This window comes from Phaethon lepturus, unplaced genomic scaffold (assembly GCF_000687285.1).
Source record: "Phaethon lepturus isolate BGI_N335 unplaced genomic scaffold, ASM68728v1 scaffold20547, whole genome shotgun sequence".
Classification (NCBI taxonomy): domain Eukaryota; kingdom Metazoa; phylum Chordata; class Aves; order Phaethontiformes; family Phaethontidae; genus Phaethon; species Phaethon lepturus.
This window is the reverse complement of record NW_010554671.1, coordinates 87859-103340: the sequence shown is the minus strand read 5'-3', so window position 1 is coordinate 103340 and position 15482 is coordinate 87859. Positions and strand designations below refer to the sequence as shown.

Below are 15482 nucleotides of genomic sequence, written 5' to 3'. Positions count from 1 at the left end.
TGCTGAAAATAGTAAGCTGTTTACAGCCCTGATTACGTCTGTACCAGTAACTTGTCTCTCTTTATGGTGATAGCTGTTCCCACTCAAGAAATTGTCTCATACTTCTGTTGTAGTGTTCCTGCCCGTTGTGTGGGGTACATGGGAAAAATATCATCGCATGCATTTACATCTCAGTCTCGATAAGCAGATCTTGTTCCCAGTTTAGCTTTAAACGGCTGCTATAGTGCACAAATGTAAAATTAATTCAGTAAGAACATATTAGGGAGGAAAAAAGTCATCTTAACTCCTCCTTATTAGCACTGTGCGTTGCGGAAGCCTTACCCTAAGGTAAGACTCATTAGTGTTACATAAAATGTGTTTTCTTTCAGAGGAAAGTGACCACTGTAGAATAGTGGTACTGATTCTTGTGATTATTGGGTCCAGGGGGATGCCTGTACTGCTATAGTTTTAGCAAAGTCCCAGGTTAACTCTGTTTAGACTCTAAACTTTGAAATTCTTTATGATAACTGAGTAGGGTGAATGTAATTTTAGAGACTTCTTAGTTGGCAATGGATCTATAAAGCACCTTACAGCTTTAACACTCGTGCAGAAACACGACTGGCAAATGACAAAATAATAAGCAAGCACTTCACGTGAAATCCTAGCAGACAAACCATCTTCCTCATTCTGCTAACGTGTATGATTCTAGCAGTGTTGGATGGGCACTGCCCAAGTAAACTTTTCCAGGTAAACTCTATATAAATAACCCCTTTCTTCCAACTCAAACTCTTACAGGCAGTAACAGTCCCCATGGAAGCCCTACTTCTCCCTTGGATAGCAACATGCTCCTCGTAATCATAGTATCCGTTGGAGTGATCACCATTGTGATAGTGGTGATAGTCGCTGTCTTCTGCACTCGTCGTACAACTTCTCATCAAAAAAAGTAAGATGGCCAGCTGGCACTTTGCCCTGTCCTACCTTCCTCACTTAATTCTATTATTTAATCTTTTCTTCACGATGCTTTAGAGTCACTTTTAAGTCTTGCAGAAATTCTGTTCTGACAACAGATAGGTAATGCAGTTTGAATTCTCGTGTTCAGAGGATAACATGCATCGAAACAGCGAAGTTATGCATGTGATAATGATGATGTTCTGTTTTTCCTAAGTGTTTCAGAGTTTACAAATCATCAAGAGTTCACAGGCAAAGCTGGGCAATGCTTTTATGTATACCGCTCTCTGAGGAGAAATTACTGTTTAAAATACTGTTTCCAAACTCGAGTCGATACATCTGTTTAGAGCTGTGTGAGCTCAACAGCTCGGGCAGATCCTCAGTTCTGTTCTTAGCATGTACTTCATTGTGTGGAGTAGGTTTACAAGCTGTGCATGATAATATCCAATTTTTAGAATAGATTACTGGAGTGGAATCTGAACGTGGTGCTGAACTCCTTAGAAAAAAAAAAATCCTAAATATGGGTGTGTATCTGAATTCTCCCCTCATTTACAGCATCTGAATTAAGACTACAGCAGTGATGCTTCCATTTATAGGCTGCTAAAGGTTGTTTCTGCATGTTCTCTGAAAGAACTGAACAGACCTGAAAGCCTTTTTTGAAGTTTGAAAAGCCTCTGTTAGGCAAAACAGTTTTAAGAAAGCGCTTAAAAGCCAAGCTTAGAAGATAATCTCCACTCCCTTTGCTGAAGCTGAACCATCCTGCAAAAACACAAGTTCTTCAGGAAAGGAGAGCAAGGGTACATGAGTGATGGTCTAGCAACTGGGGGATATGCTTGAGAGCGGGCAAAATTCGTGGGTCTGTGCCCAAGAGACGTATTTTATTTTCAAACAGCAGAAATAACCCTGTGAGATTTTGCCTTTGTTTTCCCAGTTTCTAAATTCTACCTCTTACATGCAGCAACTCGCCACCAAGTGAACCACCTTCTGATCTGTTTTAGTCGTTCAGCTACAGCGCTCAAAGCAGGGTGCCGGCAGCACGTCTGGCTGCGTATCACCTACGTGAGAGGCTCCCTTCATTGATACTTCCAAAATTTTCTTTAGTCATACCGTAGCCACTTCTAGCAAGTGTGCTACCCAGAAGGGACACCTTCCTCCATCACTGCCAGGCTCCAAAGTGAGGAGTGTGTGTGGAGGGCGGTGCTGGAACTCTACTTTTTTTTTTTTCTTTTTGTTGTACTTTTTTTTTTCTTTTTGTTTTACTTTTCCAAAATTCCATCATATCAAATATCTGCCCCACAATCGGTTTGCTGCCGCCGCTATTCAGCAGCGATGAAAAAGCATGTTAGTTAGATGTGTCTGACCTGAGCAGTGGTAAAATGAACGGTCTTGTCATTAGTCTTTAGCGTTAACCATCCTATTGGGATAATTGGCTATTTGCACACTCCTCCTACAGCTATTGTTTGAGGTTGTTTGTAAGCCCTGGAGTATGGGCACAGCATGATGTATGTACACTTCATGTTTCGAATATTCTCTTAATAACCATAAGTGCTGGAAACTTAATTTTTGTTAACGAGAGCTTAGACTGTAGAGCACGGTTCTGCAGCATGTGGTAGCATCTGAGACAAATCTCATGGCATCAGAGTTGCAGAATATGCTTTGAGATGTCAGATGCGCTTATATGTAAAATTCAAAGCTTCCTGCCCAAGGGGTAGCTTTTGCCCAGCTGGATGCAAGATCTGAAGGAAATCTCAGTGAAAATTTGCCTTTTTCAACAAGTGAAAGGAAGCCTCCATCTGAGAACATTTCTTTTGTTTTCCTACCCAAGGAAACGAGCTGCCTGCAAATCAGTGAATGGGTCCCACAAGTACAAAGGCAACTCCAAAGATGTCAAGCCTCCTGACCTTTGGATCCATCATGAAAGACTCGAGCTAAAACCCATTGATAAATCTCCGGATCCCAATCCAATCATGACAGATACCCCAATCCCTCGCAACTCCCAAGACATCACCCCAGTTGATAATTCCATGGACAGCAATATCCATCAAAGGCGGAATTCCTACAGAGGTGGGCTACCAATGACTACTTTGACCATGATGTTTAAAATTAAATACGTTTTACTGTATCTGCTGAAATCACTTAATACTGACATTATTTATTCAGTTACCCTTTTTTTTTGTTGTTCTTATTTTCCAAGTAGTGAATTGGTTTTGTGCCTAGCTTATAAGACTCTGAAAAGGATGGATCACATGTTTTAGTGACAAAGTTGATTGCACAAGAGTTAAATCCTGAATTTCCCTTGGTAAATACTGATTAGTATTCAGAAGACCATCTAAAAAGTGTTTCATATTAAACTCTTGAGAGACACGTGTGACATTTTTTGTGGCAGTCAAACACACAATCAGGTTTTGGTGCTTTAACCAGCCACTGCTCAGCTCTTGAGGTGTGGGTGAGTTTTCGCTCGGTGAGTGGTTAACATGTTAATCCAGCATGTTTTACCCATATGTGTGACTCTTTGTACTTCCACCCATTGCCCAGAGCTGCACTGCCAGAGGTTTGTGTTTGCATTATGGCTGGAGAGTTTCTCCAGTGCCCGATAATCTTTACCCGAACTGTCCCCTCTTCCACCTTCTAGCGAGGGATGAAAGAGCTGGTTTTATCCATTGTGAGTCACAGAACTGCTTACAAACAGGACAGCCCAGAAATAGAGAGAGGAGGATTGAAATCATCTGGTACGGTATCACAGGAGTCTTGCTGCAATGGTAAATAACCTTCAGTATTTTTCCTTCAGGGCATGAGTCAGAGGATAGCATGTCCACACTGGCAGGAAGAAGGGGGATGAGGCCCAAGATGATGATGCCTTTTGATTCTCAACCACCTCAGCGTAAGTCAACAGCCCACCTACCAGCTGGCTTGAAATTGGGAGCACCCAAACAAGCCACATTGATACTGAACGCGCAGGCGCACACGCTCACATACTGCCTTCCTACTTACTTCTAAGCAAATCTGTCACACCAGCAGTGGAAACAGTTCAAACGCGGTGTCCTAAATCCCTTGGGCAGGCAGAGTTAGATCAAGTTAAAAGGAAGAACTGGATAGCTGTATCTGAGTGAGCGGGAAGCTGCAAAAGTGGGGAAGAGTTAGGAACGTGTCCAGCAGTCTGTCTGTGCCAGTCTCCAGCAGTGGCAACTGCAGGTGCTTTTTAGGGAGACCTAGGAGCCTGGCTGCTTTTTACAGTCCCTTCCCTTTGTACTCTGCCAGTATCCACCTGTTACATAGGAATTGTAGAGAGTTGGTAAATCTCTGTCGGGTTCTTCTCCGCTGTTAGTTTTCTCCTCCCCAGACCAGTCAGTCATAGCCTTTTTAAGCCTCCCCTCATGAGGCAGCTACTCCATCCCCTTTATCACTTCAGTTGCCATTCTCAGAACCTTCTCTAATGTTACTACATGCTTCTTGAGATGCAGAGAGGCCAGAGCTGCGCACGGTTACCGGCACGGTCTTACAGAGCAGGAAACAGTGTCCTCTGCCTTGTTCTCAATACCTTCTTTGCTGAAGGAGGTACTACATTTTGTTGGCTTTTTTGGCTGCCGTTGCATATTAAGCTAATGATATCAGAGATCTGTCAACCATGTCTCCAAAAACTCTTTGCTGAGTTGTAACTGCCAGGTCTGAGTGCAGGTTTGGATTCTTTTCCCCTCAATGTATTACCACTATAATAGCTTATTTAGCTATGCTAAAGATGACCTGCCGTCTTTTTGCCTGCTTGCTTAGTCTTGTCAGGTCCTTCTGGAGTTCCTTGCCATCAAAATAGCATTTGACTACCCCAAAGACCTTAGTACTCTTGACAAACTTGAAGACTTCTCTGATTGCTTCCATGTCTGGGTCACTGGGAAAGATAATGGATTACAGCCAGTCCCAGCACTGACACCTGGGGATGTCCTGCTCACTCTCCTCTGTCTAGAAAATTGATGATCAAGCCCTTCCCTTTGCTTCTTCGTATCTGTAGCCAGCTTTCAGTCCATAAAAGAGCTTTCTCTCCAACAGCAACTTAGTTTAACTTTGGAGCAGCCCCTTGTTAGACCCTTTTTGAAAATTTAGCTGTATTATATTCACTGGATCCCTTATTGACATATTTCCTGGCAGTGTCTTGAGACTCTGAGGTTAGTGAAGCAGGGTTTACTGTTACGGGAGTCATGCTTACACTTTTCTAAATGACCGTGTTTACCCACATCTGCAGTGATCTTACTACTCTCGTATCGAAACATTAACAGAACTGCTGTCGCCACTGCATGGACAGCTATTTGTGAAGCGACTCTTGACGAGTGTAGTTCACAGTCCACCCTCATATGGCAAACCAGAATGACTGTGGATTTATGCTAAAATGCGGTAGTGGCTCAGGAGCAGCTTCAGAAACAGCTTGGCTGGTCGTCCCGTAGGGGAGAATTGGGGAGCTGGGGCAGCAGATCACCACGTCTCAGCGCAAGACATTCCCACTTGGGAGCCAGTCCCCTCATTTACTGAGCGGGAGAGATGGCTCTGAAGGAGTAACACCGCTCGTCTTTCGGAAAGGGTACCAAAAGCCTGCAATATGTACAGTAACTTTGCTCTGCAATGTGTCTGTTAAACTGATTTATTAGCACACAGATAGACTGCTGATAGGGGCTGAAGTTCTGCGACTCCGGCAGAGCAGACTCTTAAATGAGGAGGATGTCTGGTTTGTTATCTCTTACCTGTGCATTTCCCTATCGGTTAATGATGATTTGAGCAAAAGTGCTGAACTGAAGCTTTCTTGAGGCAGTAGAAATAGATTTTAATTATTATTATGAAATACTTAAAGAATTAAACAATATATCTAGTTTTCAAATGATGACTCTGAGATGGAAAGGGACTTGGCTAAACCTGTGAACGACTAGGCTGAAACCCTGACTTGAGAACGCAAGTAAAAAGTACAAAAGTTAACATGGAGTGACAGAACTGGGAGGCAAAATTACACAGTGCTTATTTGGCCTGAGCTTTAGACTTCCCTGAGCACTATGTTCATGTTCAGCCCTGTAGCCAGGTAATGGCTACCACAAGCTCTTGTGTTTTATGGATTGATTTCAGCCCAGTTTGTTATGTTTCATCTTTGTGAGCTTTTGCTTTATTTACCTGAAATGAGTGCTTGGTTTTCTTGGCCTCTGTGTGCTTCTTCAAGTGTCGTGATGGACCCCATTAGCTCAGTTTGTTATTTTTCAACTTTTTCCTTGTTTTACCACCTTTTTACAAGAGTAGTACCTTTTTTCTTTGTTTTAAAATAAGTAGTCTGATGCTCCTTTTTTTTCTCCCAGTTTTGCATGTATGAAGGAGGGGTGGAGGATGCAGTATTACGCTAGTAATCTTTACTCTGATTAGTTTCTTGAAAGTTTGTCTGCTGTCAAACATGGGTGTTTAACAAGGGACACTGCAGCTATTGGAATCGGATGATGTGCTGTCCCCATGCTGGGTGCTAGAACATGATGAATTCAGCCTTGTGTGACCCCGTAACTAATTCAGACTGCAAAAAGTCTTACCTTACCTCTTTGAAGTGTTTTTTCTCTAAATGGGATGCAGCATTGGATACACATAGCAGAAGATAAACTCACATAGGAGCCCATGGTGAAGTGTGCTGAGCGCTCCACAGGCGTAGTGTAGCAAAGTACCCCTCGTACTATGTTAATTCAGTGAGAAAGATAATCAGTGACTTGTATGATCAGTCCCACACAGGAAGAAAGGATTTACAGCTGACACAAGTGATAGATAACAGTGGTGGGAGGTATTTTCGGGAGGGTAGTATATTCCAGTTCTACCTTTTGATGGTATTCAAGCTGATGTGATTATGCTGGCAGATGTGGTTGTGGATATGATTTCCCCTTGCAGCTCTAAACTCAGCTTTGACATCCCTTTTTGATACCGGTCCTGCTGTGTTCGCTTGAAAAACCGATCTGTTTTCCTCCTTTTTATTAGATATTGCCTTGCCCAGAAAGAACGAAACAGACACAGCTGGCTCAGTGTGACAGGTTAGCTTGATGCACTGAATGTCAGGAAGGATACGCAAGGTCTTCCCGGTGCCTCAGGGCTTGAAATTGTTTTTATGACTTTGTTTGCCTTTTTATCCTGTTTGCAAAAGCTCTGAGGGCTTCCAGCTGTACATTTCTATTTTCCAGTAAGGGGAAACATTAATGTAATGTCTTTAGATGCCTTTTTGCAGAAGCTACACAGAAAACTGACACTGGTACATGAGGCTCTTTCTCAGCAAGCAGCACAGAAGGCAGGACCACTTAGTGTGTTTCAGTCTGTGCCTGCAGATACCTTCCTGTTGCATTTTTCCCCCCCCCCCACTGTAGCATTCAAATCTAGTTATTTTACCTTTTAAATACTAAATTATCCTAATTTACTATGTCCAATTTTAGTACAATTTACAGTAATGCAACAGGAATGGCGCATGCCTAGTTAGTTCCTTCTTTGACAACTGGGAAACCAAAACTCTGGAAGGATATTGGGAAACCAAGAGCTATTTCTTTCTTAACCACACCACGTTTCTCTTTATCCAGTTCCTCATCTGAACTTCTCTCTACCTTGAAGTTAAATGGTGCATCATGATCTTCATGAAGAGCTGGTGGTACAACGTACTCATTTTTCACCCATAAAGCTATACGTGATTTAGGTCCGATAACCCCGCATAATCGTTATTAGCAAAGTTTCCAGCAGTTTAAGCTGGATGGCTCAGTGGCGGGGTAAATTTCTGAGGGACAAGGCTTTTCACTGGATCAGGTTTTCCCCATTTGCTCACCGGATTCTGCTTTGGATAATGTTCCAGAGTTAGTTACTACGATCTTGTGTTCTTCTCCCTACCTTCAAGTTTCTAGGAAGTGTCTTGACAGGTGTAGTGTATGTGCAAGATATTTTTGTTGTGGCTGCAAAAAAATACAGGCAGTCTTTTGTACTAACATGCGCTATATTTGATAATGATTTAAATGCTTGCTGAAACGCAAGTGGAGACCAGTGGTTTCTACAAATAGAAGTAATTAAAATGTTTATGCCTGTAAAATTTTATGCCGTAAAATCTTTATGCATCCTACCTTGCTGACACGTAAGAGAACTCCTGGTGTCTCTGATGACTGTTGCCTCTGCCCGGATTTCTGATCGCCAAGCTTTTGTGGGTTATTCCTCCATTTGCCAGTTCTCTGCAAGACAAAGTGGCATTTTAATCTTGCTTGAAGCTCTTAGTGAAGAATACCTGACTTTTCACATCTCCTTGACAGCTATCTTACTGGACTTAAATCTAGAACTGATTCATTGATCGGTATGGGAGTTTAGTTCCTCTTCATTTACAGGAGGTTGATAACGACGTTCGCTTTCTGTCGACGTAACTCAGTGGGAGAGAGAGAAACTGTTTATTACCAATAGCTGAAAATCTCTTAAGTATCTTGCCTCCACCGGTCAGTTCACATACCCCGTCCCGCTGCCAGGCTGTTTTCTAGGAAATGAGGAAGTCGGAGGGTTCAGATTTGTTTAGTCAGTCTCTGAGTTTAAACCACATGCATCAATGCAAGCAGTCGTAACTCAACTCACCATTACTCACTCACAAATCCAAATGATGGATTTGTGCATGACGTCATTCCTAGAAAGTAACGTTCAAAGGCGGCGCATCTGGAGAATTTCCAGAAAAGGTTCAAAAGAGAGTAACCAACCACAACCTTTTTTTTTTCTTTCATAAGTCCTACCGTAAGCACCCTAAGTGCTAGTAGTAGCATTTCCCTCTTGTTTTCTGTTGAGACTCTTTCTTTTGGGTGATTTTCAGCAATTCAGTATTTTAGTGTGACGTAAGAACTAAATTCTGCGCATGCTTTTTCTCCCAGTTGGGGAGTAGTGAAAGTTTGTTTTGCTGTTACACAAAAGAGTGAGGGCAAAGTATGATTTACATTGTCTTGCGAACAGGAACAAGAAAACAGAAAAATAAGAGGGGGGGGGGGGGGGGAGAAAAAAAGAGGCATTTGGTTTGAGTACGCTGGAGCAGAGCTTTACTAGGTCTGCACAGAGGGAATGAATGGAGCCTTACTGCTCTGATCATTGGTGTTGCATTGGTTAATTAACCAAAGATGCTACATTTGGTTACAATGTTAAGAAATTCAATGACAGCAAAAATTATTTTGGAATTTGAGCTCATATGTCATCAATTCTGAAGGGAGCTGAACTTCATTTCTTTCAAATGTAACAGAAAGCGCTTGAAAGATATAGCCACGAGAGACGCGCTTTCTGCGCAGGAAAATGAAGAGCTCTGCCTCTTTTGGGGGTTTTGTGTCTTGGCATGGAGGGAGCTGAAGTGCTGGAGCAAAGTTGGTATTGAAACGTGTCATCTCGGTGGTGTCGTAAATCTGCTGAGCGGCTGGCTCTGCTGTTCAGTGGCTTTGTGGGAGAAGGGGGGATGTGGTGCATTTCAGTACATATGCATGCTTGTCTGTATGTTAAGCATTTTTCTGTCTTATATTCATTCACAGCTGTGATTAGTGCTCATCCCATCCATTCACTCGATAACCCTCACCATCATTTCCACTCCGGCAGCCTCGCTTCTCCAACTCGCAGCTATCTCCATCACCAGGTCAACCCGTGGCCGATTGGCACATCCATGTCCCATTCAGACAGGGCCAATTCCACAGGTGAGATATAAATGATGAGATAGATTTTTTGCTTGTAATGGAACGATGAGTGAAACGTGTGGGAATCAAAGCCTGAAACTTAACTTGGTCAGCCTCCATTGCGGTGTTCTGTGAAAGGCAGAGTGATGGGTTTAAGTACAGACAAAATCCTTGATAAGAGGTTGAGTTTTCTGTAAGCAGTTTCTTGTGTAGATCAGAGATTGATCCTTGAGATACATGATGATGTCCTTGGAAAAGGAGGCTTAATGTTTTCCATACAACTTCAAATAGGAAGATTCCTAGTTCTAAAGCCTTCAGCCCTGGAGTCTGAAACATCAGATTAAATCTAATTTGAGCTACTTAATATGATAACTTTTTTCCTAATTACTTGTGTTTAAACACAAGAGAAGACAAAAGCCCGGACTTTGCTACCGAGAGCTGACATTAGTTAATCTTCCTGATGCGCACAGAAAATTGTGGTGATTTCTATGCAGCTTGAAGCACAGTCATTTGCGATCGTTTTTGTAATGTCTCGATGCTCTGAAAAACTCTGAAGCAACAGTATTGCTAAATCGCACGTAGGTAACACCTTGAAGTGAATTCTGAGCTTCTCCAGTTTAAGGGCTACATTTTAATTAAGGTGCCACAGCCAGCAACACTGTTGAAAACAATTTAACAGGCAGGTGATATGTTAGAGGCAGAGGTTCCCCTTGTCCTGTTTATACTGCTGAAGTGACAGCTCTCACAATCCAGATCTTTACCAGCACGTGGTCCGAGTAGGATCACGATGCCCTAAATTCAAGATGCCATCATCTCATTGTTCTCTGAGATGAGGATGGAGCCTGCTGCAGACAAACAAATGAAGCCTGTGATTTACTAGCTTTTGGCAAGTAAAGGGATTTCAAGTCTATCTCAGAAAAAAATTTGGCTCTTCTGTGTGCACTACAGCGATATATGCTTAATGTATAGCTATCTCAAAATGCCAGTACTGTGAAATGCTCCAGAGTACAATGAGAATGAAGATTTGTGTTCCATGCTGTTTATCTGAGGTCTTATTACATGTAGCTGTTTCAGTGCAAAACTGCTGGCTTGGTATTATGCCTGCGGAATCATTCAGTTCTCAAGCGTATTTTGTTACTAGACAGCCGTTGCCATTCACCTTAAAACAGGACAGTTACACAGAATTGGTGTTACTTGCTACACAGATAGTTAATCTGTGAATTCACCACTTAGCTTCTAACAGTGATGTTGGACAAGGTGCTTGCAAACGCTATTGTTTTGTTTCCATCTGACCACAGAGAACATTTGTGCTAAAGAAAATAAAGAACAACTTTTTTTTTTTCTTTTTTGTGTGCGTGTGTGTGTGTCTTGTAGAATCTGTTCGAAACACACCTAGCACGGACACCATGCCGGCGTCCTCGTCTCAGACGTGTGCCGACCACCAGGATCCCGAAAGCACCACAGGGTCTTATCTGGCTAATGCGCAAGACGACGACTCAACTCAGAACCTCCCTACGGCACATGTCCGTCCTTCCCACCCGCTGAAGAGTTTTGCGGTGCCAGCAGTTCCACCAGCTGGTTCCACGTATGACCCTGCGTTGCCAAGCACACCATTACTGACTCAGCAAGGTGAGGGGGGGGAAGCTGGCAAGACGCTCTTGCCAAAAAGAGGAGGTTTTAAGAAGAAAATGAGAGACGCTCTTTATGGGGCATCAGAGGAAATGTGTCAGAGGCTGGAGTGAATTTTGTTGGTGTAATTTTCAAGGCCCTTTTATGTATACAGATAAACTAGACAAAACCTCAAATCCAGCACTCCATAATTTGAAGCGTTCATTTTCCTCTAGTAGAATCCTTTTTATTCTCCTACCTTCAAGAGCTTGCTGAATAGGCAAGAGAACTAATTAACTGAGCATAACTATGTAACAATTTATTTTAAGCTCCTAACCATCCAGTTCACTCGGTGAAGACTGCGTCAATTGGGACTTTAGGAAGAACTCGACCTCCTATGCCAGTGGTAGTTCCCAGTGCCCCTGATGTGCAGGAGACCACGAGGATGCTTGAGGACTCGGAAAGCGTAGGTACTCTGACACTGCCAGTGGCTTTCTTTGGCAGTGCTTACCAAACTGTGGTCAATCTCTCTTTACTGGATACTTGTAAGCATTAGTCATGTCTGCACTGAGACTTTCAAAGGCAGAGGATAGTGAGGCTTCTGACTTCCAAGTGCCACTGCTGGTTAACACGTATAAAAAAAAAAATCTCGTGCAAATACCTTCGCATAAGGCAGTAAACTCAGAGAGTAGGCACTTAAATTGTAAGTACTAGTAGTGCTTTCTAAAGGTGAGAATTACTTAAAAGCGTACCTTCATTCCTAATTACACAGCGCTGAACAGATGCAGTGCTTCCAACTATTGCAGTCCACGAGGCCCACTCAGTCAAAAACTGAGAAACCTTCAGCAACTTTGGGGCTGAACTGAGGCTATGAGCTGAACGTAGACTGATGTTCTCCGAGGTTTCCTGTCTCGACTCATGCTCAATGCTTCTGGTTTCTGCTAGCCTACCACAGTTACAAGAAGAGGAGAGTAAAGACAGACACCATCTATAGCACTAGGCTTTTCATTCTTTACGGTACGTGGCACCTAATGGAGCCTCCTGACTTGGGCTTCCGTACTGGGAGCTGTAGGAGTGCCCTGGCACATCTGCTTTTTGCCTGCTTACCTCGATGTAAAGAGCATCTTTGTTCATAGAGCTGAAGGCCTCCAACAGTGCCCTTTGCTCCTCTGTACAGCTTAAAGATGTCATGTTCATGCTCCCTTCGAGGTGTCACTTATTTCTGTCTGTTTTGCAAGCATACTGTGCCTGGATCCTATTAAAGTCGCGCAGCTGCAGCTTTCTGCGCTGCTGCAGAGCATCCACAGCGTCATTGCAGATGGAAAACTTCACATTAATGCCAAAAATGTTTAAAGCCATCATCCCAAGTATGGTTTTAGATACTCATATGAAAGTGTTCTGACTTTCTGGGAGAAATACAACTTCGGAAATAGCTTTTAAGAAGTGAGGCTGTTTTGGGTGTCAGGCACTGGAAGAGCTGTTTTCCTTTCATATTGCAAGCCAAGAAGTTACTGCTACACAAAGTGCTTGTTTTGAATCATTTGGGGTTTTTTTTTCTTGTTTCCTTATTGTCCTTTCCTTTTGGTCACGTTGTTTTTGTCACCCTCTTGATTTTATTTCTGTAGGCATGCTTGATTTGGTGAACTTTTGTCCTTCTGTCTTGTCATCGTTCCTACTTTATTCTTTTTTGGTTGGTACTAAAAATGTACTCATTAGTTTATTTGTCAACAAATTTGTAATATTTAAATATAGCCATTAATAAATTAGTACAATGTAAAGTCACCACAGCATACTAAGTACTAGTTAAATTGTGGGTTTAAAAATTAGGATTAGGTAGTGATTTGAGCCGATTCTGCTTTTTTATGAGAGCCTGTAGGAATGAGCCTGAGTACTTCCAGCTCGTGGCTATTTATCATTGTCATAGTCGGCAAATAACGGGTTAGAGACAGGACAGAGAGGACTTTACCAAGCAATCTAGAGTGTACCAGAAAACTGGAAAGTGCCTGCTGCTTCCATTTCTATTTAAATGACAGAAAACACTTGTCTCTAGAAGCAAAGGAAGTGAGAGCACAGTCAGGGTTGAGGGCTCCACTCAGGGAAGGACTCCAGTTTTATGGTACGCAGTCAGCTGAGCAGTAGCTTTATAGTATTAGACTCTAGCCAGAAGGTCTGATAATGGACCTTAAATACATAGAGCAGAAACTATCACATGGGAGTTCTGTTGCTTCCAATCTGGCATTAGCAGAGCTGGTATTGGAGTACCACGTGCAGCCTGGCTCAGCTGCTGTGATAAGCAATGTTGAGAGAGTGAAGAGGGCTTGGAGCAATGCTCTAAGAACGTAAAGGGTTGAAAACAACACCCAAACTAGTAGTGGAAAGACTTGGTCAGCATAGAAAAGGTTTTGAAATGAACTAGTTCACGGTATCTACCTGCAGACACGAACAGCTATCATAATTCTGTTACCAGTGTAATTTAGGTGACACAATTGAGGCTATAAAAATGAAGTCTGATTTTTAGCAAGTATAATGATTCTCAAAACAGTTTTATTAAAGTGATTCCTTCAGACTTCTTTTCCAGCTGCGCTGGGAAGATTTTTCTAAAATGTCTACTTTGGTTCGAAGAAAGCTTTTACCTTGAAGCAGAATGGATACAGGGAAAACGGGATGATCACAGTATTAAAAATCAGTGAAGATAGGAATCACTATTGCAAAAAGATCTGCACTTACTCTAGAGAGTTGTTTCAAGTTATTAATTCCTGTAAGTGTCAATAAATCTGCTTGTTCTCATGTGCCAGGGTCACAACCTACACCAGAATCACTGACCATTTCTTATTTCTTAAAAACAAGAAATTGTTATTTCTTCTGATTTCTTTCTTATTCTTTAAAGCAAACAAGTCACCCTGTCAGTAACTTTTTACATCTCCCACAGAATTATGAACCAGATGAGCTGACCAAAGAGATGGCCCACCTGGAAGGACTTATGAAGGACCTTAATGCCATCACTACAGCATGACCACCTTGACCAGGACATGACTCCAAAAAGTTTCACAAGTCTTGGGACTCAGCCTTGGAACACAAGGAATTGTACAGCGGGGGAGAAAAAAAAAAAAAAGGAAAAAACAGAAAGAGGGGACAGCACATGAGAGCATACACAGAAAGCAAACGAACCAATGATTTGTGGTTCAGTGCTACAGCTGGTCAAAAAGAGATGACCTTTCTTGTCATTGTCTTGCAATGAAGTCATTGCCAAGTCGAATTCCATTTACCTGCTGAGACCGCGCAGGCTGGAATCTAGCATCCAGACAAAAGGAAAAAAAAAAGTGGACTTCACGGTTTTGTTTCTGGTCAGGTTTTGTCTCGGTGGTGTGATTGCCCTGCCTTTTCAGTGTTGGACATTCGCATTTATGTACAATTTTGTTTGTGTTTTTATTTTATCTTTTTTTATAAAAAGGAAAAAATACTGTAATCAAAAAAAAAAAAGGAGAAACTGTTGTTCTCCACAGCCTAGACTGACGTTTGACTGCTTGTTCTATTGTGTATGAAAATTCATTGCCAGCGTGGGTTGTTCTGTTTTGTTTTTTATTCTGCGTATAATTACGTCCCCTTCTGGCAGTTAATCCATGGCCTTTTGGGATGCTGCACTGCTATTTGTAAGCTCTTTTATTATTTTTATATTATAATTATTAAAAGCCTGACTTTCTCCTCTCATCACTGTGAGATTACCAGTCTGTTTGAATTGAAATGTAATTTGAAAGGCTTGTTTGTCGCTTTTTGTGCAGTTTCAATATTTTGAGTGGGGAAAAGTAGATGGGGAAGGGGCGGGGATCCAGTGGGATATTTCATTATTGTTGTTTTCCTGTCTTTCTACATTGACCTGAAAGACTGAAGAAAGTGAAAGCATCTTCTGTAACGTCCTTCCTTGTAACTTCAGCATACTGTGTCTCTGGTTACTGAATTGCAGTGAAAGTCTCATTTAGAAACATTAAAAAAAAATTCCTCCTGGAAATTAGGGTTCCTTCTGTTTAGATGACACTATGGCTTATTTTGGCATCAGGGCTCTATTTTGTTCTTGTTAGTTTAAAGATCTCATCATGAAACTTTAGAAAAAGTGCAGGTTGAGCACTCGGAGTGGAGAACTTGGCCCAGGCAGCAGCACGCCGTGCACAAACGCTTCTCTGCTGGTGGTGCTTAGGTTTGAGCTACCTGGACCTCCCAGAAGCAGAGAGCTGTGGGCCTCTTCTCATCAGCAACACGCCACATCAGACTTTTGAGAACACTACATGTCCACGGGATCCT

General features: G+C 42.3%; 1 protein-coding gene across 2 annotated transcripts in view; it reads left to right on the top strand.

Annotated features, from left to right (window-relative positions):
- The window catches only part of NEO1 (neogenin 1), a 141907-nt gene extending 127263 nt beyond the window's left edge, over positions 1 to 14644 (top strand). The window contains exons 22-28 of one of the 2 annotated variants that reach the window (XM_010291935.1): positions 775 to 922; positions 2753 to 2991; positions 3716 to 3808; positions 9441 to 9599; positions 10953 to 11207; positions 11516 to 11652; positions 14116 to 14644. In XM_010291935.1, coding sequence (XP_010290237.1) covers positions 775 to 922; positions 2753 to 2991; positions 3716 to 3808; positions 9441 to 9599; positions 10953 to 11207; positions 11516 to 11652; positions 14116 to 14199 — 1115 coding nt within the window. In that variant the 3' untranslated portion in view covers positions 14200 to 14644. The remainder of the gene's footprint in view (positions 1 to 774; positions 923 to 2752; positions 2992 to 3715; positions 3809 to 9440; positions 9600 to 10952; positions 11208 to 11515; positions 11653 to 14115) is intronic. The other variant, XM_010291936.1, reaches the window with a different exon arrangement.
- Positions 14645 to 15482: the final 838 nt, after the last annotated feature.